This window comes from Plectropomus leopardus, chromosome 10, assembly GCF_026936395.1.
Source record: "Plectropomus leopardus strain MGB_pleo_1.0 chromosome 10, ASM2693639v1, whole genome shotgun sequence".
NCBI classification, from domain to species: domain Eukaryota; kingdom Metazoa; phylum Chordata; class Actinopteri; order Perciformes; family Serranidae; genus Plectropomus; species Plectropomus leopardus.
The window spans coordinates 9,894,891-9,922,777 of record NC_142185.1 but is presented as its reverse complement, the minus strand read 5'-3'; the positions used below and the strand labels follow the sequence as shown (position 1 = coordinate 9,922,777).

At 38.4% G+C, this 27,887-nt stretch overlaps 3 protein-coding genes across 4 annotated transcripts in view; 2 read left to right on the top strand and 1 right to left on the bottom strand.

Annotated features, from left to right (window-relative positions):
* The window catches only part of tmem163a (transmembrane protein 163a), an 83,170-nt gene extending 70,470 nt beyond the window's left edge, over positions 1–12,700 (bottom strand). Inside the window, exons 1-2 of the mRNA XM_088083022.1 lie at positions 12,132–12,700; positions 3,846–3,965 (exon numbers count right to left, since the gene is read on the bottom strand). Of these exons, the coding sequence (XP_087939148.1) occupies positions 3,846–3,965; positions 12,132–12,333 (322 nt within the window). The 5' untranslated portion in view covers positions 12,334–12,700. The remainder of the gene's footprint in view (positions 1–3,845; positions 3,966–12,131) is intronic.
* Positions 12,701–14,993: 2,293 nt separating this feature from the next.
* Positions 14,994–22,350, top strand: acmsd (aminocarboxymuconate semialdehyde decarboxylase). Its single transcript, XM_042495061.2, has 10 exons — positions 14,994–15,157; positions 17,067–17,111; positions 18,849–18,945; positions 19,039–19,088; positions 19,376–19,612; positions 19,765–19,858; positions 21,056–21,151; positions 21,295–21,467; positions 21,761–21,859; positions 22,111–22,350. The coding sequence occupies exons 1-10, from the start codon at positions 15,101–15,103 to the stop codon at positions 22,171–22,173; spliced, it is 1,011 nt and encodes a 336-aa protein (XP_042350995.2). The 5' UTR covers positions 14,994–15,100; the 3' UTR covers positions 22,174–22,350.
* Positions 22,351–23,330: 980 nt separating this feature from the next.
* Positions 23,331–27,887, top strand: part of ccnt2a (cyclin T2a) — a 10,903-nt gene continuing 6,346 nt past the window's right edge. The window contains exons 1-6 of one of the 2 annotated variants that reach the window (XM_042494118.2): positions 23,331–23,534; positions 24,206–24,287; positions 24,418–24,546; positions 24,867–24,927; positions 25,482–25,544; positions 26,834–26,879. In XM_042494118.2, coding sequence (XP_042350052.1) covers positions 23,377–23,534; positions 24,206–24,287; positions 24,418–24,546; positions 24,867–24,927; positions 25,482–25,544; positions 26,834–26,879 — 539 coding nt within the window. In that variant the 5' untranslated portion in view covers positions 23,331–23,376. The remainder of the gene's footprint in view (positions 23,535–24,205; positions 24,288–24,417; positions 24,547–24,866; positions 24,928–25,481; positions 25,545–26,833; positions 26,880–27,887) is intronic. The other variant, XM_042494119.2, reaches the window with a different exon arrangement.

Genomic DNA, 27,887 nt, shown 5'->3' with positions numbered 1-27,887 from the left:
CTGTACTACACAAACTGTATTCATTTGCGGCAGTGTTCAGATTGTAGTTTCACTGCAGTTTCATATGAAAACTTTGATATTTACCCCTAAAACATACCCATTAATCATCACCGCCATCATTATTATCAAAATATTTTCTCATCTTGGTGCAATAGCTGATGTTTTTCTCAACTTTCTTAATGTCTACATATCCTCACCTTATTGCATAAGCTTTAATGAATTTTCATGAAATTTGAAGTCCAATATTTACTCTCTTTTAGCTCTTTTTTGGTCTCCACCAACTTGTGAGAGACATATATTGCTTTTCAGTTGTTTAGTAGGTCCACTATATACTAGCAGCAAATAAATGGCAAATAAGCTACTTAGGCAGTATCCCTGGCACCAGTCTATTGACCTTTCAACATCTGTATGACAGGCCCTGGGCTGTCAACCAACTACAGTGTAAACCCATTTGCATCATTATTAGACGTTCATTATATAAAGAGCACAAAAGTCCGCTTCGGAGAAGTGGTGGATGGGTCCAACAAGCACAGAACTTTGACCCAGGAGACTGGTGTATGTGTTCCTTATAAAAACAAAAGACAACATTGAGTTTTTTGTCATGTGAGTCATTCATTATATGTGTTGCTAGTCATGTAAGTTTAATCATGTGATTAATTTTGGTCTTTTTCCTAACCCTAACCACAACCCTATCTTGGTCACATGAGTCAAATAACCTGAATTACACCAGCCTCTTTTGTGTCAAGATCCACCAACCCAACGCCCAAGGCTGTACTTACATCATAATAATGACGCAGAGGGCTTCTGCCCAAATGTCAAGTGGGGATGAGATTGCATTTATAACTTTGTCTGGCCAGTGGCTTTACAATGGTTTTTGTAGATATTCTTGGCTGGAAGCAGTTGCTTGCTGCAGCCAAGAATGTCACTACCATGAGAGTGAATCAAAACAGTTAAGTTGCAGAGAGCAAAACCAAAACAATGAGTTTTATGATATGAAAATCCTTAAAGCTGAGGTGTACGTTAGAGGCGGGTGATTTTTCTCTGCAGGTTGGTCACTGAGAGCAACAACATTTCACTTACAAGTAGTCATGAGATACATAATTAATATAGAGATATTTATCAGAGCAGCTTTAAATTCACATTCATATTTAAATGTTGAATCTTGCTTTGCCAAACAAAATAATTTCAACAGAGGGTGATATATTTTAACCTTTTTGGCTTTTAAAATCTGTTTGCTTTATGGTTTGGTCTACTTATGAATACTCCCTTAAATTATACTGGGTTTTGTTTTGGACTAGAAAAGGAGGCTTCTAACTAAACTGTTGAGTTGTATCAATATAGTAGTATAAGTAGTATAAGTTAGTTAGTATAAGTAGTAGTAGTATATCAATATTATATTAATTTTGGATATTTTTATAACATATGTATTGCCTTTTCCTGGTTTTGAAGGTTGCATTACAGTAAATTGATGTAATTTTCTGAATTTACCAGATTGTTGCAGCTGTTCTATCATTTCCCTTTACCCAATTAGCCATTTTATCCACATTACTGTGTTAATATTTTGTGAAAGCACCAATAGTCAACCCTACAACATCACTGCAATATTGACATTGAGGTATTTAGTCAAAAATATCAGGAGATTTGAGACTCTTCATATTTCAGCATTTAAAGTAATGTTATATGTTTAAAGGGGCTTTTACAAATGCTCATACCATCCTCATGTTTCCTTTAAGTCTGTTTGTTGGGTAGTTTTTAAGTGTGAATCCATGCCACTGCACCACTTAAAAAAACAACTTTGTGCTTAGTCAGCACATGGAGGATAAGTCTGAATAGATTGGGACACATCGTGACTTGAAACTGATCCTTAGCCAGGATGACAAAGCAACAACACGTGTTGCACCCACAGCAGTGCAGCACATCATAAACATCCTTTATATCATAAGACAGCGACGTGTCTGTTAAAACTGTTGCCACATCATTTCACCCTATCAGACAGTAACTGAGGTACAATATATGCAGTTGAAACATGCATCAGCAGGCAAAATCAAAAAGAGAAAAATGATTTGAGATTTTGTGATTCCCAATAAAGCGTGTTTGCATTTCCACACTAAAAAAAAAACACACTTGGGAATGTGCTCTTCTGCAATCTTTTCTTACCTTAATACTTAATGTTATATTGACAAATGTAATACATACACTATGCATATTTTCCCCTTTTATGTTGAATCCTCACAAACTAAAGGCTATCTTTTATGCCACACAAATGGCAGGGAGCCTTGAAAGTATGACCTTTTTTCAGGAATATAATTAATATTTAAGGAGGTGGGTAAATTAGCTGAAATAACTTGACTGTAACTAAAAGACCAAGCATAAGGCAATGCATTGTGAGGTTTATTTGACAGTTTTCTAGGTGTTTAAAGTCTCAAAGTGAACAAAACAGCAATTTCACAGCAATAGCTTGTTGTTTCCTGTCCCTTTTTGGATGAAAAATGTGTCTTCCAATGCTCCGCCACTGATTCACTCATAGGGTTAATCATTGTATTCTGCTAAAATTGTTTCAAATTGACCCTTCACTAAGCCCCTTCGCTAAGTGATGATCTTTCAAGCTGTCGGAGTTAGCATGGTACTCACGATGTAACTAACAGCGCTCCCTGAAGAAATATTTTCAAATTTTTGGGAAAACAAAAAAGCAGCTTCGCAGAGAGACAGACAGAATGGTCTACAATATGAGTTTGAAGGATGTGTTCAGGATGTCAACCTCACTCAGCAGCAAAAACAGTTTAAAAAGATAACATCAGAAGCTGAAGACTAACATGCAGATCATAGTGTAAAAGTGAGCCACCACATCACCTGGCAAGACAATGAAATAAAAGAGAAACTTTGCCGATATGCAACAGGAGGTGTGACACTTTAGTGTGTTGATGAACGGTGTTTAGCTTCCCTCTTCACCACCTGCACCTGGACCTCCTCTGGCGGACGAGCAGGGGGCTCCAAGGGAAGCCAAACATACAATGACATGCAGCTGGTTGAAAATGCCCTGTTTCCCTTTAGTCTTCCTAACAAAATTGATAATCCAACTATGCTTATTTGTATTACACATTGTAGGACACCACACCAAATTTTCCGAATAAAAAGTATGACAGTGCAGCTCCGCTCCACCAGAGAACAGTTGCACTATTGATTTACCAAAACAACTTCTCTCATTTCACATTCAATTGCTGAGTTGAATGTTGACATTCATCATGTGAATAAAAAGCACATGCTCTTTGTCGTCATACTGTGCAAAAACATGTGCGGTCTCTTTATGATATACAGCGTCTCTAGCATTTCAAAATAATACTACACTGTGATCTCTGGAATCGTTTTATCTGTGTTTTATCTTGCAGATTTTTTGAGTCAGAGTTTTCAAATTTTGACACAGCGTACCCTTATTTGTCTACTACACATGCAATGTTTCCAACTTCTTCAACTACATCACAGAATTGATTGATTGATTCCCCACCCCTGTCAGCCATTGTTTAGCTTTAAATCGCAGGGTAGCATTTGTGACCTTGAACCTCAAATATACAGATAATGTGAATATAAACTATAACAACTGTTTCATCATCTTTGTGAAACAATGTAACACAGGCCATCTGTATTTTCTTCAAACCCCATATTGTAAGACAGAGGTTTGTTAAACTTGCATGTTTGCATCATTACTACAACACACGTCTAGATGACAACATCTCCTCTTAGTCAATAGGGAAGTGGGAAATAAACTGCCACCATCACACTTTTAACAAGTCACTGTAGAGCACTGTTGTACATGTTGCATACATTATTTTAGTGTTTAAAATGCTTACTGAAAGCTGCCACAGCCAGAATGAGCGTGACCACGATGGAGACCCAGGAGACCCAGAGTGCCTTCTTCCTGTAGCTCTGAGCCTCGTGGGGCTTCAGGCGCATGCTGCTCTCGAGGAGACCTACAGTGAGACACATACACATGGTTACAAGGACAATTCCTTCTTTCTTTGTGTGTGTGTTTAGCAATAATCATTTTACGTAATGTTTGATTGTGTGATCATATCAGGCAGCCAGCGGTAGCATGAGTGGTCATTTTGACCTTTTCTAACACTTATATCAGATAGGAATGAGACTCTCTTAAACCTCGGTACTTGATATTGAGTATACACACACACACACACACACACAAAAATAAAACCTTTGTGAAATGTGTCTTTGCTTCTGCATTTTATAACATTTAGGTTGTTGTTAAAAGTACATAAACACTACTGGATCCAGAGGCTGGTCCCAATACCCTAGTTAATTAACACTGTACGGAAAATCTCTCGATTTTCCACAATCCAAAGGGAGGTCAGGAGTCCGGCTCTGTTAGATAAACACTCCAGGAAATGTTTGTTCGTAGAAAAGTTTTGCTGCCTTAGCTGCTATAATCAATCCACCACAACAAGCCCCATAGGCCTATCAATGGGTATTCATTACTGCTTCAAACAATGGAGCTGTTTCTTCCACCCTCCATGCGTCCTTCCTCTAACATAACTCTCCACACCTTCCAGGAGAGCACCAGACCATCGGGGATTTACACTGAGCGACGCAAGACATAATGCCTGAGGACCCTTGTTATACTGCAGATTACAGGTCATGGGAGAAGCATAGCTCAGGAACAGCTTGTCAAGTTTTACTTTCTGTTCTGACCTTCATAATCTTAAAGAAATATTTCACTGCTGGAAAGATGGTCTTTTAATAAAACTGGGCTGTATATGCCAATAGAAAGACTCAAATATTTTTGAAATTGGTGCCACATGACCACAGAAAACAGAAGAAAAATGACAGTGATATTTGTGTTTGCTTAAGAGATAGAAAACATACAACTACCAGAATGTACTGTGCCACACCAGACCAATAAACACTGCTGATATAAGACTCGTCCGGTTGACACAGTGGCGGTCGGCTGCTAGCAAATGATCTTATATTACAGTCAAACATTAAGCAAAAACATATTTCTGAAAACATTTCAAGCGAGAAACAGGCAACAACAAATTCTTGGTTACTTCAGCCTCAGTAAGTGTGGCACCCACTTCCTGTTTAAAACTCTCTGTTACAGCTAAACAGGCACTAAAACATGTTTCTGAAAACATTTTAGGTGAGAAATAGGCAGTATAGTCACATTTGCTAGGTTTATATTCGATCAGCTCTACCTAGTTTTACAGTTTAATTGGAGTTTGGTTTGAATTTGAAAAAGAAAGAGAGGTGGGTCTGTCTCTTGGTCCACTTCTATACTCAGGAACATCTAGGCACTGTTTAGATGGAAGGACGTTAACCACAGTTCTTTTACATATACCACCCACATTGTTACAATGCTAAGCTGGTTTAAAGTTAGCAAAGTATGTAAAGTAGCAAAGTAGTTTGTTACCACGCAGTTTGATAACCAAGTTTAATAGCTTTTTGCAGCATAGTTTCCTTCTAACCAGTCTTAACAGAGATGGTGTTAAAGCAAAATACTCAGTATAACAATCCACAAGCATTTCTTCATGGCTCACATCCATTTCTGTGTGAGAAGTCTTCGCCTGAAGTCACAGACAAAACAACCCAGACTCTGAAACGCCGGAAGCTGTTTCATTGTCATGAAACACGAGGCTGGCTCTGCAGATTCATGCAATATTTATAAGCCTGAACTTTTACATCCAAAAGAGCTTTTATTGCTATCAGTTGTCATTCTATCCTGAAATTTGTGGCTGGGACCACAGAGTCAGCTGCCTGTGAACTGTCCTCAGACACAGAGGGTGTTTTCCTTTCAGTCTGCAGTTGGCTACTAAAACAGGCAGATAATTGGAACTAATGAAGAGAAAGACCTTTGAACCTACTGAAAAAAAGTTAAATTGTTTGTTTAAGTTACTTTGAATTTTCATTTCAGAATAGACTATCTGCATTCAAAAGGCAAAGGATTTCATTTTTAGGTCTGTTTTCTAGGTTCTATTTTAGTGAGACGTCTATTTAAAAAATGAATTTACATTCCTTTATTTGTGTTTGAATTTCTTTCACGGAAAATGACTAGTTCAAGTCTTTTTGGAAACTGAGATTTTTTTTCATCTAAAACTCCTGCTTTTGGGGAATTTTCTCTCACTAGCATATAAACAAAACTTTAATGTGTTGCCAAATCAAACCTTTTCATGAATTTAATAAGAATTATGTTTCCCATGGTACAATCAATAGCATCTTCTTGTTTGTCCCTTCCTGTCTTACACATGTCAACACCCTTCAAACTCTGCACTTCTGGTTTGTTATGCAGGCTTTTTGTTAGGAGGCCCAAGCTGAGTTGAGTTTAGAGACTTGAGAGTAAATTGCGAACTTCTATTTTCTCAGTCTTTACGAAGCTCCTCAAGAGCTCCACAAGACATTATACAACTTAGTACTTGTACTCCCTGTGACTCGAGAACTGACATTTGTGTGTAAAACCATTGGAGTTCCTCAAGTTTGAAACCCAACCTCAATTTTAATCAGGTGTCACAGTATCCTTATTTTTAAATAAAAGTTTGTTGTCAATACCTGTTATAAGTACTTAAAGTGCCCTTTGATGAAGTATGTTTTCTACCTTCAAAGTAACAATTTTGTAACCATATGACAAAAAAAAGGGTTTTTTGAAAAAGGTATATTATACTACTAATAATATTCTTTCTTTTATTTTTTTTTCTTACTCATTTTTGCCTTTCTATGGGACTGTCAGTTCACGCTGCACACAGCCCTTTGTGTTGTTTGTGTTGTTTACTCCCACCGTTTGTCTCGTGTGGGTGTATAGACAGAAGCAGACATTGCAGACAGAGCGTCCAGAGGGACTTTGTGCATCCAGTGGGATACAATCCCTCACCAGCTTCCCACCAGCAAAGACTGCCAACTGTTTTTGATGGACAGCCAAACCCTTGCACTCCAAGCAATGCACTCCTTCAACTACACCCATTTTCAAAATGAATTAATCATTACCAGTTTTAGTGTTCACTATACTTAGAATATTTTCACTGATTTACTGTACCGTCAGACAGCCTTTTCCGATGGGTAATTGATGCTGTTATATCAAAGCCAGAGCATCAATGCAGAGCATTAACATACAGGTCTACCACAGCCTTGATCAGTGTGTAAGATAAAGCAGTGAAAATATTCTTAATATAGAGAGCACATACCCTGATATTGATATTTTTAGGTTGCTAAAAATACATTTTGCAGCGGCCCTGTCCACAGCAGTACATTGCTTAGCTGCAATGCTGGTAGATTAGGTCAAAAATGATAGCAGCACAGTACTTAAAAAAAACAAAGCAGAAATGTCTGGTGGGTTGGATCTCAATGTTTAAATATATACCTTTAAACATTACAGTAACTGCTAAAAAGGCAATAGAATCATCAGGTTTTGCCGATTTCACATATGTATCTCAGTAGTTATAGTCAGTTGCCATTTATCTACTCAGAATTGTTAGAATGAGGTCAAGATAATTTGGTCTATATGGGTACATTTTTGGTTTCACAGCTGAGGGCACTACAATATAACAAAGCTTGTTTGGGTATAAAAAAATAAAACAAATATTCTTTGGGTCCAGAAAGTTACACTCCCATTCGATGTCAATGGAGCAGCTCCAGACTAAAAACCCTTATGACATCAAGTTTCAGACGTATTTCTCTAGTCCCTGGCTTTCAGAGGGAGTAGGTCATGTCCACAATTATTGACTGAACTTTTCTAGGCGATGGAAATAACATACTGGAATTCTGATTTTGGATGGTGTTCCCCTTTAAGTTTATTCCAGGAAGTTTGTATCTAGAGCCATAGAATATTGTGCCGTTAAGCCGCCTCACCATTCTGTATATAAAGTATGATAGGGAAATAGGGGGACAGAATTGTCTTGACTTTAATCCGCCACAGGAAGTAGAAATAGCACCAAAATTGTCTCTTTATTAATATGACAGTCAGGAAGACTGGGACCATGGGCAGGATGGGTGTGACATTTTGACTGTGTGTTATGTATGCAGCCCACTGCAGAAGATTTAAAAAGTAGCTGTTAGCATTTCGTGGTTAACTCAATAAAGAACAGTGGTCATAAATGTCTGCAAAATGAGAAAATAATGGGATTTAGGAGCTCCTTACCTTAAGCAGAGGATGACATCAGCCACTATATTACAGTGATAGTAACTGATTGTTATTACCATGTTATGCCTTCGTCATTGTCAAGAAAGCACTGCTGATGCATATGTTAAATGTCACACTAGAGGCAGACACTGCTGTGTTAAACGTCACGCCCGTCAAGCATCTTTTGGACTGCAATTGATTTCTTCTTCTAGAAAATCAAACAAAATCACATGGCTTGAGCTTAAAGGGAGTTAGGAATCATCTGGAAGGCCTCCGCCTGGGCCAAGAGCAAGAACAAGTTGCTGGCAGATGAAGTCACACTGTGCAAATGTGTGTATATGTATGCCAGCAAGAAGACTAAAGTTAATGGGTCCAAATGTATGTTTGTCTGTCTCGACAGCTTTGTCAGAAATCTGTGTGTATTTAGAGCGACAATTATACACTCCTATGATAAGATTGCTTCTTTAATTGGGTCATTTCATATCTGTATTTCAATTTTCCCTTTAAAAACATGCGAGGTCAACTAAAAGGATGTCTATTTATTGGCTGTGACAGTCTGACCGATTGCAAAACACACATCTTGCTCTAACCTCTGATTGGACATGCTCTGAGGACACCTTAAGGTGCTGAGAGACAGTGTGATTTTCTATAGATATTAGCATTGTCTCCAACAATACAATGGAGTCCCAAGTTTTCATTGTGTGTGTGTGTGTCTGTGTGAGGCAGAGGGGGGAAGTGAGACAGCATGGTTAAATGACTTTGCCCACATGATCCGTGGCTGGGGGATCAGACAGAAGGCATGTGCTCAACATCTCCTCATGCATCGCTTTGTGACACACGCACCACTTTGTGTGGGTGGATGTGTGTGTTTCTCTTGACACTTGTCTCTGTCACACCTTTCTCTTCTAAAAATAATTAACATCAGCCGTGCAGCTCAGGAGGCTGATTACATACTTCCTGAAACACATTCAATATACAAGATAGATAAATATATCAATAGATAGATAGATAGATAAATATATCAATAGATAGATAGATAGATAAATATATCAATAGATAGATAGATAGATAAATATATCAATAGATAGACAGATAAATACGACTGCCATGGATGAGAACACTGCTCCTAACAGCAATGGCAGGGACATTTATGTAAATAGGAGAGCGGGGGAGGGAGGTAGACAGGGAGAGTGCGAATGTGTGAAATATAATGTGTTGAAATGTGTGTGCATGTTGTTTAAAGCTTGCTTTTGCTGCACACCTGCACAATTGCTTAACTTATAAAAAATAAAGTCCCCTACATGATTTTATGCTCAAATCACCTTTAATATCTCTGTGAGCAACCGTCATTCTAGAGCGAGGTAATGACCATTATTTGCATCACCTTATCTGGTATCACAAGTAATCAGGCTGTTCTCACAAACTATTAACATCCAAATCCAAATCTGAGCATATCCTATGTATTTTCAAAGGCAGCGATCACGTGACCAATGTGTTAATGGCAGTAATAAGAAAGCACTCCTTAGTGATTTTAGTAAGGAGGGAGGTTGGGGTGGTGGATGGGTAACAAAAATTTGAACTTTCAGTGTGTTCAGAACCATGTGAACTTTGAGTCCTGTTAACACTTTCAAACCTGAATCATCATCACTTTTCTTGTGCGCGTTAAGACGCATTTTATAGCTATTTAAACTTTTGAGCACTGAGCAACCTGGTGCAATTTATTACAGTAACGTGGCGAAAATGGCAGTGAGGACGTTGGCATTAAGTGTCCCACAAATTGAAAGAAATTGGTAGATTTAGAACATTATTTAGTTAGTTTACCAGGTCATTTCCTTTATATTTTTATTTTTTCCAATCTCAATCTTTTGGGTTTTTTTTTTTTTTGGGGTGTAATTTTCAGGTAATTTTCTTGAATTTTCTTTCGCATTTCTTTCTAATTTCTGGGTCATTTCTGAAGTTGCTCATGGCCTTTTTCCTGTGTATTTGAAAAAAAATCAAGCAGATTTGCCTAGGTTTTTAAAAGGGTTAAGGGATACCATTACCATGTTTTTTCTCCCTAAACCTTGCCATAGTAACTAATATTGCCTAACCTAGGCTCTGTAACTGTACATTAATTCCATAACTGTACGTTAAGGATGTTAACGTCATCTGTGGGACGCTAATTTAAATTATATCATACAACCTGTTCTACGAAAACTCACTGAAGTAACACCAGTAATTACATACATTGAAAGGGTACTCCACCAATTTTACTTGTAAATTTACTGTATTCAAACCATTGCAGGCAACGCTTTTCATACCTAAACAACAGAATAGGTTGATCTCCACTCATTCTAACAAAAGCATATATGACCCAAACAGAAAAAAAACATGGTTTGGCTTGAATAGCTACTTTTGTTGCTTATTTTATATATGTCATGTCACTGTCATGTAGTATGCTACACCTAATAGCATACTACGCTATATTATTAAAAGAAGTCATGTTGACTTTGGGCCACAAACACCATTTTCCTGGGTTCAAGTCCTGTGTTAGTTTGACCCATCCACCACTTCTCCCCACCCAATGGGGACTTATCTAATTTCATATGACATTATGCAGACTTTGTCACTCTTTACACTGCGTCACCTCACTTCCTTCTCTGCTCCCGTAATAATTACTATGACCACTAAAGGGAGCCACCTTACAATAAAGAAAACTATGGGTTGTAATAAGCTGCTTGCTAACACTGACCGATGTTGTTCTTTCAACAAAAATGGGCTTGTTGCATAATGATATTTGTGGTTCTAGAGGAGCTTTGCCAAGCCTGAGAAAAACCTTAGTGATGTCACAGTGAGGTCATCAGGGTTATCTTGGGCCAGGTTAGAGAGTACAGAGAGAGTATTTTTTTTAACAGAGCGTCTGTGTTGCAAGCTTGAGGTGTGAAACTTAATTTAAAAAAAAACATAGCTGTGACTGTTTCCTAGGCAAGGGGGTCTTATGAAAGATTGTTTGAAGTTAAGTTACATTATGGTAAATTTAGTGTTTGAGCAGCTTGACTCATATAAAGGTCTAAAAGTCAGGGTATCTTCCTCCACTGCTTTGATTTACAATCATTTTTTTTAAAAATCCATCTCGTGCAAGTTCCCAGACGTTATGAAAAGTGCAACTCTAAGTCACCGAAGTACCCCTTTAAGGGTTAAAATATTCCAGCGGACCAATGTCTTCGAGAAAATCTTTAGCAAATTGTAAACACAAAGAGTTAAATGCATCTTTCCTGTATCATCCTTCCCCCAATCCTCCAATGAGCCAAATCCAATCAACATAGCTGTCACAAAACAAAGTACAGTCACCATTTCATTTTTTTCAAGACATGCTCAATTATATCAATATCACTGTGCTACTGAAAGCCTTCAGTTTAATTACCATGTCAATTATCCCTTGAAATCAGATCAAGTATGCATACATGACATTCAATCAACTAATTACTTACGTAAACTAAGCAGAGCTTAAGATTTATTGTATAAGTGAGGCCCTCTTATTATCCACTGTGGAATGTTTTACAGGTTTTATGCATATTAGAAGATGAATGGGATTAAAATAGTGAAAAGTCAAACACACAGGTGCTTAAGCCAAATGCAAATGCACAGTTATGGGTTTATTATGCATGTGATTGGTATCAGAATTTAGAGTCTGCGTGCCTTAGGGTGCATGTTTTAAGGAATAACTGAATTATCACATGCAACTTTCCCCCCAGAGGTAATATCATATGTAAAAATAGAATGAATGACTGGATGAATGAATGAATGCATTTGGGGATCCTAGTTAATTTGTTTAAATCTTGAAATTCAGCTTTTGTTCAATCCTGCTGATGTAGGACTTTCATCAATTATTCAAATAAGAGAGGACTAAAATACCTCACATGGATAAAAATACCTCCCCATCTCCCAGGGGTCCCACTGAACACACACGCACTCCCTTGCATGCACATCCATAACTTTTAAAAAGCATATCCGGTATGACAGACACAGATGAAGTTACCTTCTCCCTCCACACTATCTGTTATTTTCATCTCCTGGCCCGTGGTGAACGTCTCGGGCTGGCTGGGGGTTTTGGCTTGCTGGTGATGGTTATTGGTGAAGCCATCTGGGGCGCACTGGCCGTTCCGCACCGCAGCCGGGCAGGGATCCACAATAGTCGGGTCCGGGACAGGGTAGGACTCTTGGGTGGCCGGCTCTGTCATTGTTGTTGCAGTTTTGTTCACAGGCTCAGAGAAAGATGATGATGATGATGATGATAATGGGGGGTAAAAAAGATTCACGCCGGTTCGCTAAGTGCACCAGCCATCCAGCGCGTCCAATAAGCCACCGGTGTCGACTCCAGGGGGGAGAGAGGAGATAAGAGCGATAAGAGAAGATGGGAGATAAAGAATTGATTTCAGCAGCATCAGCAGCGAGGCAACTCCCTCTATGTGTGAACTCAACACTGCGAGGAGAAATAAAGCTCTGCAGCCTCAATGGAAACAAGCTGTCCGGCGGAGCCACTTAGAGACAGTTTAGGGTTAGATGCGGCGATGTGATAAATTGCTGAGATCTGCTGTGAATCTGGCAGGCGGTGCCAGCAAGTTGGTTTTTTTTCTGTTCCTCCTCCCCTTCCTCCTTCACTCCTCCTCTCACAACTCAGCACCTATTTCTCATACAGGCCACATGAAAAAATCAGTAACATTTACACTGAATCACTAAGGCATTTAAAAGTTTGTCGACAAATTTGAAACAAAACTTTAATGGATAGCCTATTTTAGAGTTGTTAAGCAAGAATTAGATTAAAATAATAAACGTTTTATTGTTTCTATGGATTATCTTGTAATAACGTCACTTATTAGTCTATTTACAGATGATAATTGATTTTGTTTAGGAACTGTTCCTAATTTCTGAGAGGGGTGGGGCTGGTGCAAAATGGGAGAGGCACTTAATAAATAATTTAAAAGCACTGGCGAGGGAGTTGTTTGTTTTGATTTGATTTAGGGACATTCAGCTTTTAATGGTCATATTTTATATTTGTTTTATATACACCAATAATCTTAAAACCCATAAGTGGGTTTGAAAAGCATCTTTTCTTTAAAAATCTTCAAAAGTATGAAATATGGAAGTATGCTTATTTATGGGGGATGGAGGATATATATACAGAAACAAGTCACACCCCAGCCCCCCCATTCTGATAGATAAAGTACAGTCCCTTAAATCTTTCTCAATGGTGGATTTGTCATCTAATCCCACAATCTCTTCATTGACCAACTGTTATCAAATTATCAAAACCCCATGGAATCAATCATTTTCTCTCATTTTGGCAAATAACATCCTCTTTGCATTGTCTTAATACTCAATGAGCTCACTCAGATACAACTATTACCCACCAGGTGGCGCTGAAATGCAGGATTGTGAGCAGGTGGGGATGTTAAAAAAAGAGAATCTCTGTAAGATATCAGTCAGTTTGACTCTTAAATGCTCTACAATCTGCAGGTCAGTGATTTTCAGCGGTGCAGCAGCCTGTAGTCATATTACTGCAGGAAAAAAACAGATGTAATCATAATGCAACTGCATCATCTCGCAACATCCAAACATTCATAAACAAAACTATAAGAACTAAACTCTGACTCAGCATAAGGCAGGCTGCCAGCTGCACAGAGATGATTTTTATTATAAGTGTGTGTGTGTGTGTGTGTGTGTGTGTGTGCGTGTGTGTTTGTAAATGATGTTTGGGGTTAGCACAGCACTTGATGGTTCAGGATATCAACAGTTTTCAAAGTTAAATAAAAAGGCTGTAAAAATGGACCTTACATGTCCACAGGTTCCATAACAGCGCTGCACCGATTGCCTACCTGGGTTTATAGGGCTACCAAGTGGATGTAGGCCCAAAAAATGGGCTTCTGTGACTCAAATTTTAAATCAGAGGTTCTCAAAGTTTAATAACCGAGTAGGGAGCCAGCATATGTTTGAGGGCTGCACAGGAAAAGGGAACACATGTTTTGTTGTTTTGTTGTTTTTTTTGCACAGCACATTGTAACATAGGTTTTCGAAGGGTGCTAGGCACTTAACCTGACTCTTCTCCTCTTTGCCCTTTGGGGTAAATTAAGTCAGAAGGTCCAAAACCCAGCACCTAATGATTATCTAGCACTGACAAAGTTGTGTGATGTTGTATGTTGACTGTCATCATAAGTAGTGACACTGAGATTGTTGAATCTCAGATGCTGAGATCACTACTGGTTATTACTTTGGTTTAAAAAAAAAAAGAAAAAAAAAGGGGGTGGGGTGGGGGCTGTGCGGCACTTCTTCTGCCACTAGACGGCAATACCTGTGACCAATCACACCTGAAGCACTTTTTGCACTTACTAAGGGTTTTTTCCTGAAGTCTAAATTCTTGCTTGTGTTGTACGTCGCTTTGGATAAAAGCGTCTGCTAAATGAAATTGTAAAATTGTAGAATTGTAGCTATATAAATAAAGTTTTACTTGCTTACTTACATATCATACTATGACATTTTATGGTAATATACCATGGTAAAATACACACAGAGCTGCAGTAAACTGTAGCCTATTATCTGAACCTGCAGTAATCTTAATGGAAATTTGTTAAATTTATATAGAATTATGATTACATTTGCTAATTATTATTCTGGAAAGCCTTGCATGATTGCCTGTGGTAGCACATTTTTTTTATTTCATTTTATATTTTTAATGAGTACATTGGGAATGACCTTTTGAGCATATCTAAATATTTTATATATTATATTATAATTACGAACCACTGACATTACATTGCCTCAGACTAATGCTTACTTGCTGCTTGTTTGACAGGCTGGGTAATAAATGACCAGGGTGTCACTGCAGCAGCCAATTCACCTGTCGGTCATTGCTTTCTGGCTGAGAGCGTAGAGGGAATTTGCTGGATTTGTGCTCAGTTCCTGCAATCTTTAGCCACAGACCTTTACATTTTCCCGAGGGTAATCGTAAGGATGAAGGTTGATATCCATAATCATATTTTACCAAAGGAGTGGCCCGATCTGAAGCAGGTAGGCACCGAAGCTCATTTAGGATCTGAGAGGTTTCTTTATAACAGCCTGGAGCTCTCAGAGTAAATCTACACAATGTGTGGTCAAGTTGGTTTAAAAAAACACATCTTTGTTTGTATCAGGCAGAGTGTCTCCTTCAGTTCAATGCAATTACTAAAGTACAATGTAGACTTTTCCTATTGGAGTGTCAGCGGGGAGTTTTAACAGCTCACTCCATGCATCTGTGTTCTCTATGGATGGTTAAACTTTAATCAATAAGTAGCTCTGGCCTCGCACTTCCCTGTCCTATCTGTTATCTGTCGGCTCTTTTGTCTTTGTTACTATGGAGGCCTGGCCTTATATAATGATTTACCATGTTTAGTGCTGGACACAGAGGAGGGTTTATAGACAGGTGCCATCACAAATGCTTTCTATGCTCTCTTTCTTTCTTTCTCTTAGTAAGGACATAAGGAAATATATATATATATATATATATATATATATGTATATATATATATATATATATATATATATATATATATATATATATATATATATATATAAACAGGCATGTTTTGTTCATGTTACTCTGTCTTGAGGGGTGACGTAGCTTCTCTGATTCTTGAACGATGTTTCAGAAAAAGTGGCATCTTGCGGTGAAGATTGCCGATTGCAACCACCTGCAACTCCTTCCATGTGCCATGATAAAGTTTGAACTCCTGGTTGGAATTCCTTCAGTGTTCTTTTTCTCTCCAAAACAAATGCCCAGTTTTAAAAAATAAAAACACTACATGAAGTAGATTCACATTTAACATCTGGTTTTCCAAACACTGCTTGAGACACTCTGAAACAGAAGTTATGCATAATTTTTTGTCGCAGACCTCTGAAACATCCTTGGTTTAATATAACATTTGTGAGCAGTACTTTTAAAATTCTGAAAAGTCATCAAGTTTGAAAGTGGCACTACAATATTATGTATTTTTCTGAGCTGTTAAACATGGCATGGTCACTCAGGACCCCAAACAGAACATTGTGAGGTTAACTTGTTATATACTGCTCTGTTAAGCTGCATGCATTTCATTTCATTTCACTTTTTAAAAAATGACCAAAAACTTAGCAAGAAATTTGTAAAAAGTTACGAGACAATAACCAGACATTAGCTAAACAAAAATAAAAGTAAATGAACCAAAACAGGAAATTACCCCAAAAGTGTTAGAATGAAATAAGAATAATACATAAACACACACACACACACACACATATATATATATATACTGTATATATATATATATATATATATATGTATGTATTCTGGTATTTTTCTCTTGGTTATTTGAAAAAAATTCTAATGATTCTCTCTCTCTCACCCACTTTTTTGGTTTTTTTTAAATCAATTTGCTCAATGTTTCAAAGGTTTAAAGGCACAAGAAAACTGGTGATGATCCAAGTTTCAAAGGGTTAAAGCAGGTTTCAGCGAAATAACTTCTTAAAGACGTGACCCTTTTAAAAGAAGGATGTGAAACCCACCTCCTATCCTGAATAGCTGGAGCCTCTCTGTGGCATCAACAAAGCACACAGTACTGCAGATCTGTAGGGATATAAAATGGGGCTTTACTGGCTGTATTGCTCACGTAGATCATTTGCGGCTTCATCTGTATGCAAAAGAGTCAACAGCCTCAGATGGCACTCACTTTGAGTTACCCAGCACGTTGGAGTGGATAGTCCTCTAGGATGAAGATTGAACCCTCGCAGATGGGATAACACAATCAGTGGAGGCTTTGCCACAGCAGGCGATAACTATGTTAACGTTTATACAGAGATTTTACATCTAAAATAAGTACGGCAGATATGTAATAATGTTTTTTCAGAAAGTGATATGTTAAAAACTACTCAATTTTTAAATATAATCACTGTTTCTCGTGTGTTTCAGAGATATGGATATGATGGGTTTGTCCAGCTTCACCATCACTGCAAGGTGAGTCATTGTTTTTTTCTTACGTGTGCAAACAGGCGCCCTTATGCAATTGTGCAGCCTACAATGCTCAGGAACACAGCAGGCCGCACCCCACCCTGTGCACCTTTCAGCCTGGTCCTCGCCATGTGAGCAGCTGCAGGACTCAGCACGGCGCCACTGCATCAGCGGAGAGATTCACTTCAAATACACAGCAGAACATGGAGCGGCCTGGCAGCTGTGTAGCTAATGCAACTTTTAGAGGAAGATATGGGTTGAGCTTTTGGCATCAGCAAACTGCACATAAGGACGAAGCTGATCGTGTCACACTGATGCATTCAAACAGAAGCTGTGTCTGGTGAAGAGCATCTGTTTGAGTCCTGATGCCAATGGTAAAACAAGATCTATAGGACTCCAGGTCACATTGGAACACAGGGGTAGATGCACCCAAGATGTTTAATTATATGCATTAACAGGGGGAAAAAACACTGTCCAGGTGTTGTTTGTATATCAGTTTTTAAACATGCCTACAAACCTTTACAAAGACATCTTGTCTTGTCTTTTTTTATGTGAGATGTAAATGAAAGTTCACATCTCTGTATGAATCAGCTGTTTGCTGCCATCATGTGGTTGTACTTTGAGGTGTTATGAAATCCAAATGTCAAGTGATCTCATCTACTTGAAAGTTGTAAATTCAATGAGTGAAATGACCAAGAGCAATAAATCTGCCATGGTTTCCTGACTCTATAACTGCAATACTTTAAGTGCGGTCATGTAGATTAGGAATGTCACTGAAGTGAAAGGGATACACAAAATGATAATTTATTTATCAGTTATTCACCCCGTGTTATGCTTAATTTATGAAGAAAACTTTGTCTTTTCTCACATGCCTCCATGGTGCATGAAGAATCTAAAAATGAAGAAAAGTCTTGATGAATTGAAGTTATATGGGGCCATGTTTAACAAAAACAGAACTATATCATATATCTGTTTATAAACTCACACAACTAGTCAGTCGTGGAGCCAATCCCAGCTGTCATCAGGCGGAAGGCGGGTTACACCCTGGATAGGTCCACACACAACTAATGCAGTGTAATTCAAGTTTCATTTATCCAGTTATATATTCAGTTATATATTCAGTACTTCCAAAAAGAAACAACCCTGTACGGGAAGGGACTGAATGAAACTTATTTCACATTAAAGATTTCATTGTAAAAATCATTAATTTTACCTCTCTTTAAATCAAAGGCTGCTAGTCTACCGCTGCCTCAGCCATTTAGTTAGTTTGTGTTATTGTGCTACTTTGGTGCATTAAAGGATTAGTCTGGACTCAGCAAAGTCACATGGTAACACAAACAAACTACTGATCAAGGTATTGGTAGACCAGCAGCTCCTGTGTTCAGAGAAGTAAAATTACTGTTTTTGTCAAAAGAGTCTGGTTTTAAAGATAGTATAGGTAAGTTTCACTTTCTTGTCAGTATCTGTTGAAAAGGGCTGTCTGTTTGGAAAGAACTAAGTACTGGATGAATGAAACTTGGATTATACTGAACAAATTGTGTGAGAGTTTGTAAACAGATGTTTTGATATGATATAGTTATAAATGCAGCCCCCCATGTCTCCATTTTTGGATTCTTCGCTCACCATGGAGGCATGTGAGAAACACACGACATAATTCATAAATTCAACATAAAACAGGGTGAGTAACTGATATACAAAATGGTCATTTGGTGGGTGAAGTGTTCCTTTAACGTTGTATTTCAGGGTGAAGCAAACATGATGAAGGATGGGAAGCTGTTCCGAGTCATTCAAGAGAACTGCTGGGACGCAAACGCACGCATGAGAGACATGGATCAACACGGTATATTCCCAGATATGAAAGACACCAATAACTGTTAACATTGTTTCGTCTTATTGTTGTCTGAAAAGGATGATTCTGTTTATGACCCTTCAGGTGTCACGGTTCAAGCCCTTTCTACTGTCCCGGTGATGTTCAGTTATTGGGTAAGTCCACACTAAGTCTAAACAAAAACAATAAGGTGATTATGTTTCATTACTGTGTGGTAAAGATGTGAATCATAGTGTTGTTTATTGTGTCCAAAATCACTGTGAGCTGTAGCAAAGCTGTTGAAACGAGCAAATTTTAATTCTCTGCTTTTTGTGCAATACTCCAGTGGCTTATATACTTGTCTGCAAAGCTTCTTAGCTGTCTTTGTGCTTCTTTGGTCACATTTTTGCTTCAGCCTTCACAGATATATTTACCTATTTTTGATCTTGGTTTTGGATTACAGGCCAAACCTCATGACACACTGGATCTCTGTGGCCTTTTAAATGATGATTTAGCCAAAACAGTGTGCAGCCACCCCAAGAGGTTTGTGGGCCTTGGCACTCTGCCCATGCAAGCACCCGACCTAGCGGTGCTGGAGATGAGGCGCTGCGTGAAGGAGCTGGGCTTTCCTGGGGTGCAAATTGGCTCACATATCAACAACTGGGACCTCAACTCCACCGAACTCTATCCTTTCTATGCCGTGAGACATGAAACTTTGCTTTTATGACATAATATGACATAATATCCCTGGTGATAGTTGCAAATGTACCCATAGAGTTTGTGCACGACATTCCTTTTTTTAGGGTGTAGTTCAAATTCATCAAAAATACTGATCTCTGGTCTTTCATTTAGGCTGCTGAGGAGCTGGGTTGCTCCATATTTGTCCACCCGTGGGACATGCAGACAGATGGGAGGATGGCTAAGTATTGGCTGCCCTGGCTGGTGGGTGAGGGAGATGGACTAGGAACAGGAGATATTGATTATCCCCCCTGGTCTTAGTCAGTAGAAAAGAAAATACACTTTTCTTGTGAAAATACACTTCTTTGAGCCTGAAATAGAACCATGTAATTATCTGTGCACAAAAACTAATGGAAAAGACATTGCACCTACATCACTATTTCCCCAAATGATTGATGAAGCCATCAGAACAAAATTATTATATTTCCTGATGTGTAAACATTTGTGTTTATTTTCTTTGAGCATTGTAGCTTTCACATCAAATTTGATTAGGGATGCATGATATCGGCAGATCATACTGCATATAAAGGTGTCGAAATTAAAACTAAATGTTGACACTGGCCTGAAATAAACATTTTTCTGTGTATGACAGGCTGATAGGAGGATATGCCCCTGATGTGACTCTTGTAAGGACTGTGTCAGGGAGAGCATCAGCCTGTTAGAGTAGGATGAATTTTACCATTTAGTTTGACAGTGTAACATAAAAAATATGTCATCTTTGAGATGTAACCAAAACCATCACAATAAGAATATGCATAATAATATGTTAATTCCAATACAAGAGACTTGATATTCTCTGCATCACATTGAAATATATGCATAGATCGGATACCGGCAAAATCCAATATGGTGCAACCCCTGCATTTAATGAATTTTGATTATGGCCAATGTTAATATGCTCTATTTTTGATTCTGCTACTTAGTATAGAGTGCTTCAGGGATTATGTTTTTCTGTATGTTGATGCTGGAGTAAGACGCATCTCCCTGATTCTCTCGTCGAACAACTATTTTAAAGAACTGCATCAAACAAAGCTGCAAAGCCGTGTTTGGTGTGATAACGTTCAGTAGCCTAGTCTCATTTAGCAACTTTTTAGCAACTTTAAGCAACTTTTGATAGATAGTGTGGATTTTTTTTGACGTTTTTTATGTCATACAACAAAAGGTGAACATCCCTTAAGCTTGTCTTGTCTTAGACATTATTTCAGGCATTTTACCCAAAACTGTTGATTTTGAGATGAGGGGACTGGGAGCGCTAAAATGCTAGCTCATTTCCAGGTTTTAGGACGCATTCCTGAGGCACTCTATATCAACTCACTTACGGTCTTTTAATAACATGCCATTTAATTACAGTAGGCTACAGTTTGAAAAGAAAGGTTATGTTCTGTTGTCTTTTTCCATTTCAAAGGCATGCCGTCAGAGACAACCATGGCCATTTGCTCAATGATATTTGGAGGTGTGATTGAAAGATTTCCAAAATTGAAAGTCTGCTTTGCACATGGAGGTAGGCAGACGAAGTGTTGCTAAAATATTTCAACTTAAGTAAATTAAAGTCACAAGTACAAGCATTAAGGTGTCAACTGTAATGTATTCGCAACTCATGTTACAGACATTGTTGTTTGACCTGTATTGCTAATCTGATTTCAGGCGGCTCTTTTCCATTCACCATTGGCAGAATTGAACACGGCCACAAGGTCCGCCCTGACCTGTGTGCAGTGGACAACGAGATCAGTCCACGGAAATACCTCGGTTCCTTCTACACCGACTCCCTAGTTCACGATCCCATTGCTCTAAAGCTTCTCATTGATGTTATTGGAAAGGTAAGCTTCATCATTTATTCAGCACACACATTGAGAAGACACTGAGGGAGTGTTGCCAGTTTAAACGTGTGAAGAGAAGTGTCATTTCTGTAAAACCACTTTAACCGTAGATAGAAAAACTGAGTATAGCGGCTCATTAAAGTAGCGCACTGCTCATCTGATGCTTTAGCACAGCTCTGTTGATGACAGTAACTATTCCTGCTGTCATTGCTTCGACAGATACTGTGGATGTGTAAATCTTCACATGTTTACTACATGTTCAAGACAACAATGTGCACATATTCTTCTTTCAGGATAAAGTGATGCTGGGAACAGATTATCCATTCCCGCTGGGTGAGCTGCAGCCTGGATCACTCATTGAGTCAATGGATGAATTTGATGACACACTAAAGGTACGAATATTTTCCTCTCCTTCATTTAGTCAATAGAAAATCCCTCAGTGCTGCTTTCATGAACTGACTCTAAAACACATGGCCAGGTAGAAAAGGCTTATTAGCAGAAGAGCAAATGACACATTATAATTTGGTAGAATGTTAAACCATGGATTTCAAAATGTAACTGCCTAAATTAGTATATGCATGAGTTTTAAAATTAAAGTGCTGCATCCATTATTCAGTATGGTGTGTACTCTTTTGTTTTGCAGGATAAATTGCTTGCTGGGAATGCACTGGAATTTTTGGGCCTGAAACGAGAACAATTTGAGTGACATTGAAATCTAAGATAGTTACAGCTGCCACACTCAGTGATTCAGCGCAAAAGCTTTATTCAAATATTCATATTTAGACTGCTAAAAAATCATTTTGGTTTAGCTTGTATAGTAGCCTAGATATCACAAATTTTGATGTTGTCCATAATAATAAAGTAACTGAATATTTTACACTCAGTTTTTTGTGAATTGCCTTATTCTTACACATCACTTTATGGTTACCACCATCAACAGTTTTTCTTTTTGATTGTTTAATTGGAGGATAGGGCTACTAATTGCAAGTGATCACCAGACATGACAGAGAACTTACCACTCAGTGTTTTCAGTGAGACTTTTGCAGATCTCACCATTAAAAAAGACATATACATGCAGGGCTTTCACACAGGGGTGTCATAGTGGGGGGAAGAGTGGGGCTGATTACTCAGGGCCCCAATGAGAGAGGGGGCTTCAAAAAGCCTGGAATGAAAAGTTTGGTTTTATTTTCAATGTTTTATTTCGAAGGAGTTAGTATAGAATATATAGGTTGCAAGATCAAAATTTGTATAAAAAATAATTGAAGCTCTTTGAGGCCCTCACATCCCTTAAAGGTACAAAATGGTTTAGTCTGCTTCAGCACAAAGATTTAAAGATTTATCGCTTAACGCAGCTGAAATTAAGTGAGTGACTGCTTATGCGACTGCACATCAAGCCAATGAATTTCAGCAAAAATAAAGAAATAAATAAAAGGAAAAATACTCCACTTTGAAGATATTGGCACTGATGATGACATACTATTTAGGCTATTTATGTGTCAACTTAAATTTAGGGCTATACAGATAAAAAAAACAAAAAAACAATAGAACTCTAGAACTATGAACAATGTTAAGTGAAGTTACTGACATTATTCAGGGGACCCTGATGTCGGCTTTATTGCGGGTTAATGGCCCATTCCTAAAACTTTAATTCACTTTAACCAATTTAAGGTTGTGTAAGATATATCTAATAATTTATTGATTACATATAAGGATCGATTACATATCGATTATTGATTACATATAAAAATCTATAACAGCAATCCCAGCTCTTGTTACAGTACCGCATCAGTACCTACTCACAAATTTCAGCGCTGTACTCTGTACTTGGTAGAAAACGAAGAAGAAGTCGTGTTTTCCTGTGCGACGCCAACGTCACTTCCGCTTTCTCGATGCCCGAAGTTGGAGAGCAATGGCGGCGTGCCGGGGATCCTCGTCGAAATGGTTTTTTACCCGGGAGCAGCTCGAAAGCACGCCGTCCCGCCGATGTGGAGTAGAACCAGACCGGGAGCTCTCCTACCGGCAACAAGCGGCAAATCTGATCCAAGATATGGGCCAGAGACTCAATGTGTATCCTTTGTAAACAAACGTATTCCTCGACCAGACTGGCAGCAGACATGGCGCTAACGCTAACCGCTGCAGCGGGCCCGATAACGTGAGCTAATTTTTAAATTACTGCCAAGTCTACGGAGCGATATTCAGGACTTTTCGATCTGTGTGTTTTGTTTTGTGTTGTTTAAAATATATTATGACTAACCTGGAATTCCAGTGTCACTGGTTTATGTTAAACGTTAGCTAACGTGGGCGCTAATGTAGCATGCTAACCATTTAGCTGCGGGTTGACGTCCCAGAGGCCGTTAACGTCTGTGTGTAGCACTCACTAAACCCCTTTCCACTGAAAGTATTTAACGCTGTAATCTTGCTTCATTTGAGCTTAGTGACTCAAATAACAACACGTTTCTTTAAAATGTGTACGCTGTTGTGCAAAGGTATTTACTTTTCCCTCTTATTGTGATGTAGCATAATTAATGCTAACATAATGCTAGCGTAAGCCATTCAGCTAGCTCGCGCTATATTTTTTAACCCTGATTTTATAAAGTTGTTTAGTGCTTCTATGTTGTCTAATGATGCGTGTCATTGCTTGATACGGCTTAATAGCGTATGGCTAAATTTATCAATCTGTTCTTGGCATCGTGGTTTCCATTAAGTGAAAGTGAAATTTTCCTCAACCCGCCCTCCAGCTCTCAATTAACAATAAATACAGCCATTGTTTACATGCATAGATTTTATATGCACCACTCTTTCACCAAATTCCACAGGAATGTAAGTATTCTCTTACATAATACTGCTATCGACTTGAAAACGAATATAACATGTTAGGTAGATTGCTTCAGAAATTGAAAAGTTAAGAAAGAATGTGTATATGTTCAAATATATTGATGCTTTTGCACAGACAATATCTCCAACCACCTTATTCTTGGCCGCAAAAGTGGAGGAGCAACCTCGGAAACTCGAACATGTGATCAAAGTTGCACATGCTTGCCTAAATCCGCAAGAAACACCTCTAGACACAAAAAGTAATGTAAGTTAAAACACAGGCTCTTTTTATTGTATGATAAGACGTTTTTTCCCCTTTCTGCATCTGACTTTCCAGTCCTCTCTGTGGTCATGGTTTCCCTTTTGTATGCTTGGCATTTCCAACTTCCATAGCCCTCTACACAGGGCCTTATTATAACTGCCCTGGCCTGCTGTTGGTGTGTACCAAACACCAACCAAGGCTTAGATTAATAGTAAAATGAGCCTCTCTGTTCGGAGATTTTGGCCATTTGACATCAGTTGTTAGGGGGTTAGATTAATAGACTCATTACAATTGTGTTGTAATGACTGTCTATCAAACTTCAGGCATACCTCCAGCAAGCTCAAGAGCTGGTGATACTTGAATCCATAGTGCTGCAGACCCTGGGTAAGTAGTCGTGACTGGAATGGATGACTTGAGAGAGAGATAGCGTTTTGTTAATAATACTCATTATCTTTGGCTTTACTTTATTGGTAAGGGAGTAGTGCTACTGATCACTGGTGAATTTATTCATCACAGCCTGTTGAGTGAAATGTTTTGTCAGCTGCTATATGGGTATCTTGTCATGTACATATTTTCAAGAAATCATGTAAAGGTGACATGTCATTCAGCCTTTGCCTAAAATAAGGTATCGAATAAATGGAATCCTCCACATTTTTATTTATATTTTTCAATTTTATGGCCACAGCAATTTGTGCACGCTTATTGATTACTTTCAATACTGAGAAATGACTTTCATCTAGTGCGAAAGTGAACAGACCTGATTTGATAGCGCCTAATTTGTAATGTATAGATATGAATTGACCATCAAAACTATTCACATTTAACACAAAACTAAAAACTTCAAACCTATCACTGCGTTTGTTTGTTGAGCCCTAAAATGACATGTCACCTCCCAACTGTCTTTGTGTTGAACTCACCTGTCATGTATTTTGTTCCAGGCTTTGAAATAACTATTGATCACCCACACACTGATGTGGTGAAATGTTCCCAGCTAGTGCGAGGTAGAGGCTTCCTTCTTTGCTCTTTGTGCCCTCTGCTCTTATTTGTCCCACCTCAAATGTGGGTGGGGAGGGGGGTGAAAACCTTGCTGATGTAATGGTTACATGACCACACACACACCTTGCTCTTTTGATGACCTTTTGAGTTGGTTATATAACATGGCACATACAACAACAACACTTACTGACGCTTATTGGGCTAAGTCTAAGACTGAATTCTATTAATTGTTTTGGGCGTTTGCCGTTTTATTTTCTATTTGAGAAATTGACCCCCCTGAATATTGGTTATGGTCAAATCAGTGATTTTGGCTTAATTTATGAATATTATCCGACTTGCTGAAAGTTTCCAAAATGAAGCCGTTTGTGCCTAGAATGAATGGGACAATATGAAAACTTGATTCACGATTATCCTGGACAAAATAATGGCAATTCACCATTATCCTGATAGACATTAAAATATGCTTAGAAATCTTACATTCACCATACATTTTGTTAAGTAAGAAACAGAGTTTTGAAATTTTGAAACGCAAGGCTTTTGATCTTTTTGAAATGGCATCACATCTCTCAATATCAAATAAGCTTGAGTGATGATGAAAATCTGAACAATATGACCATGGTTGGTTTTAATTTTTTACCTTAGACAAGATATGACACTGAAATCAAGCTTAATATCCACCCAGATTTGCTAGAAAACCATGTATTATTTCACCTTGTTTCAAAAGAAGTTTTGAATTCCAGTTGTGTGACAACAGAATTGGGGCAGCTAATGCACTGAGCCTCTGATTGGTCAAAAAACTCATCATGGGCAGCTAATGAATGTCTAACGACTGTTTTCGACATGGAAAAATGTAATAAATAATTGTAGAACTCATTCAGTGTTGGATTTATCATCATGGATTCATTTTTTTTAAGTCTTCCAAAACACCACATTTCAAGACTGTATTGCAAAGCTTTAGATTCTTCAAAGCAGTTCTGTTCAACACTCCACGGTGAAGCAGACTGGTGCATGCAGGTGCATTGCTGCTGGACAAAATGTTCACGATTATCCCAATAATGGAAATTCACCACGATCAGCTCATAGTGAGTGTTTTTTCAGCACGGTCCAAGATAAAATCATATATTGTCCCATCCCTAGTGCCTAATATTGTTTTCAGTCTTGGACTTGGTTCAGTCAGTGCTTTGAAATATTAAGTTCCAGACCTGATGATAATGAAATGCTTTTGACTTGCAGAAATAGTAATCATTTTTTCTCCCCTTTCCTGTTTGTGTATTTTTCTGTCCATCTCTTACAGCAAGCAAGGATCTGGCACAGACTTCCTATTTCATGGCTACCAACAGGTTGTTATCCTGCCCCTCCTTTGTTGCACTTTGACTGCACACCCTAGCTTCCTGTAATGCAGGGTACCCTTTCAGTGTCCAACGGGCCCTACTTGCGCTGGTGGTTGTTGGGACGCTTGCCTCCTCCCCTAAGCTCCTCTCCCTTGTGCGAAGGGAGCGGGACAGGGTGGCTCGTAGCGTTACCGGCCCCAGTCGCAGTGCGGTGTATTGTACAAGGGACCATGAGTTGGCACAGATGGGTTGAATGCAAGATGTGAAGTGTAGTGGTGCGCTTGAAACCCACATGTTTGTTCGGTTGCGAAAAAGTGCATAATTCTAAAAGAAAGACACTTTGGTAGCCTGAATAGCAGCTAAAGATTTCACAGATGTAAACATTTCTCGTAGAGGTCCTTCCGGTAAGTACCGCAAATTAATTTTTTAAAATGTTCTTTTTTCATATCCATTTGTTCAAAATGCATTATCTCTTCAGATATTTTTCAACCTTTGCAGTATTTGATAGTCTGTAAATTCACATATTTTCTAGCTTTCTGCAACATTCTTTCATTCATATAGCTCATGTATAATGTGACAGGAAAAATGTTGTAGGGACCCATTAAGGACCTGCTGAAAATGTAATGAAAGTAACTATTTGCTCTCAAGCAGATCAAAATGCTTTTGGTGATTATGATTTATTCTAAAGTGACATGTGACATTTATTCTCTCTTGACATGTCTTGTAGTTGCAAAACTGGGTCCTTAAAGGGTTTGTTTATGGTTATCGGTGGTGGAAAGAAATTTCTAATAATGTAATTACTTTCAACAACTTTAAATCAGTTGACAATGTCTGGATGCTGACTGTGAACAGAGTTTGAAGTTCTTCACTGAGCTCACACTTATCAAGAGTGCAAGTGTTAGCCAGTGACAGATCTTAAAATGGCTAAGCATGCTTACAAATTAATTTTAATTTAGCTAAGAAGAGCCGTTCCTAATGTTTTAAGAGACTGATAGCTTCTTTAAGGACACTATAACC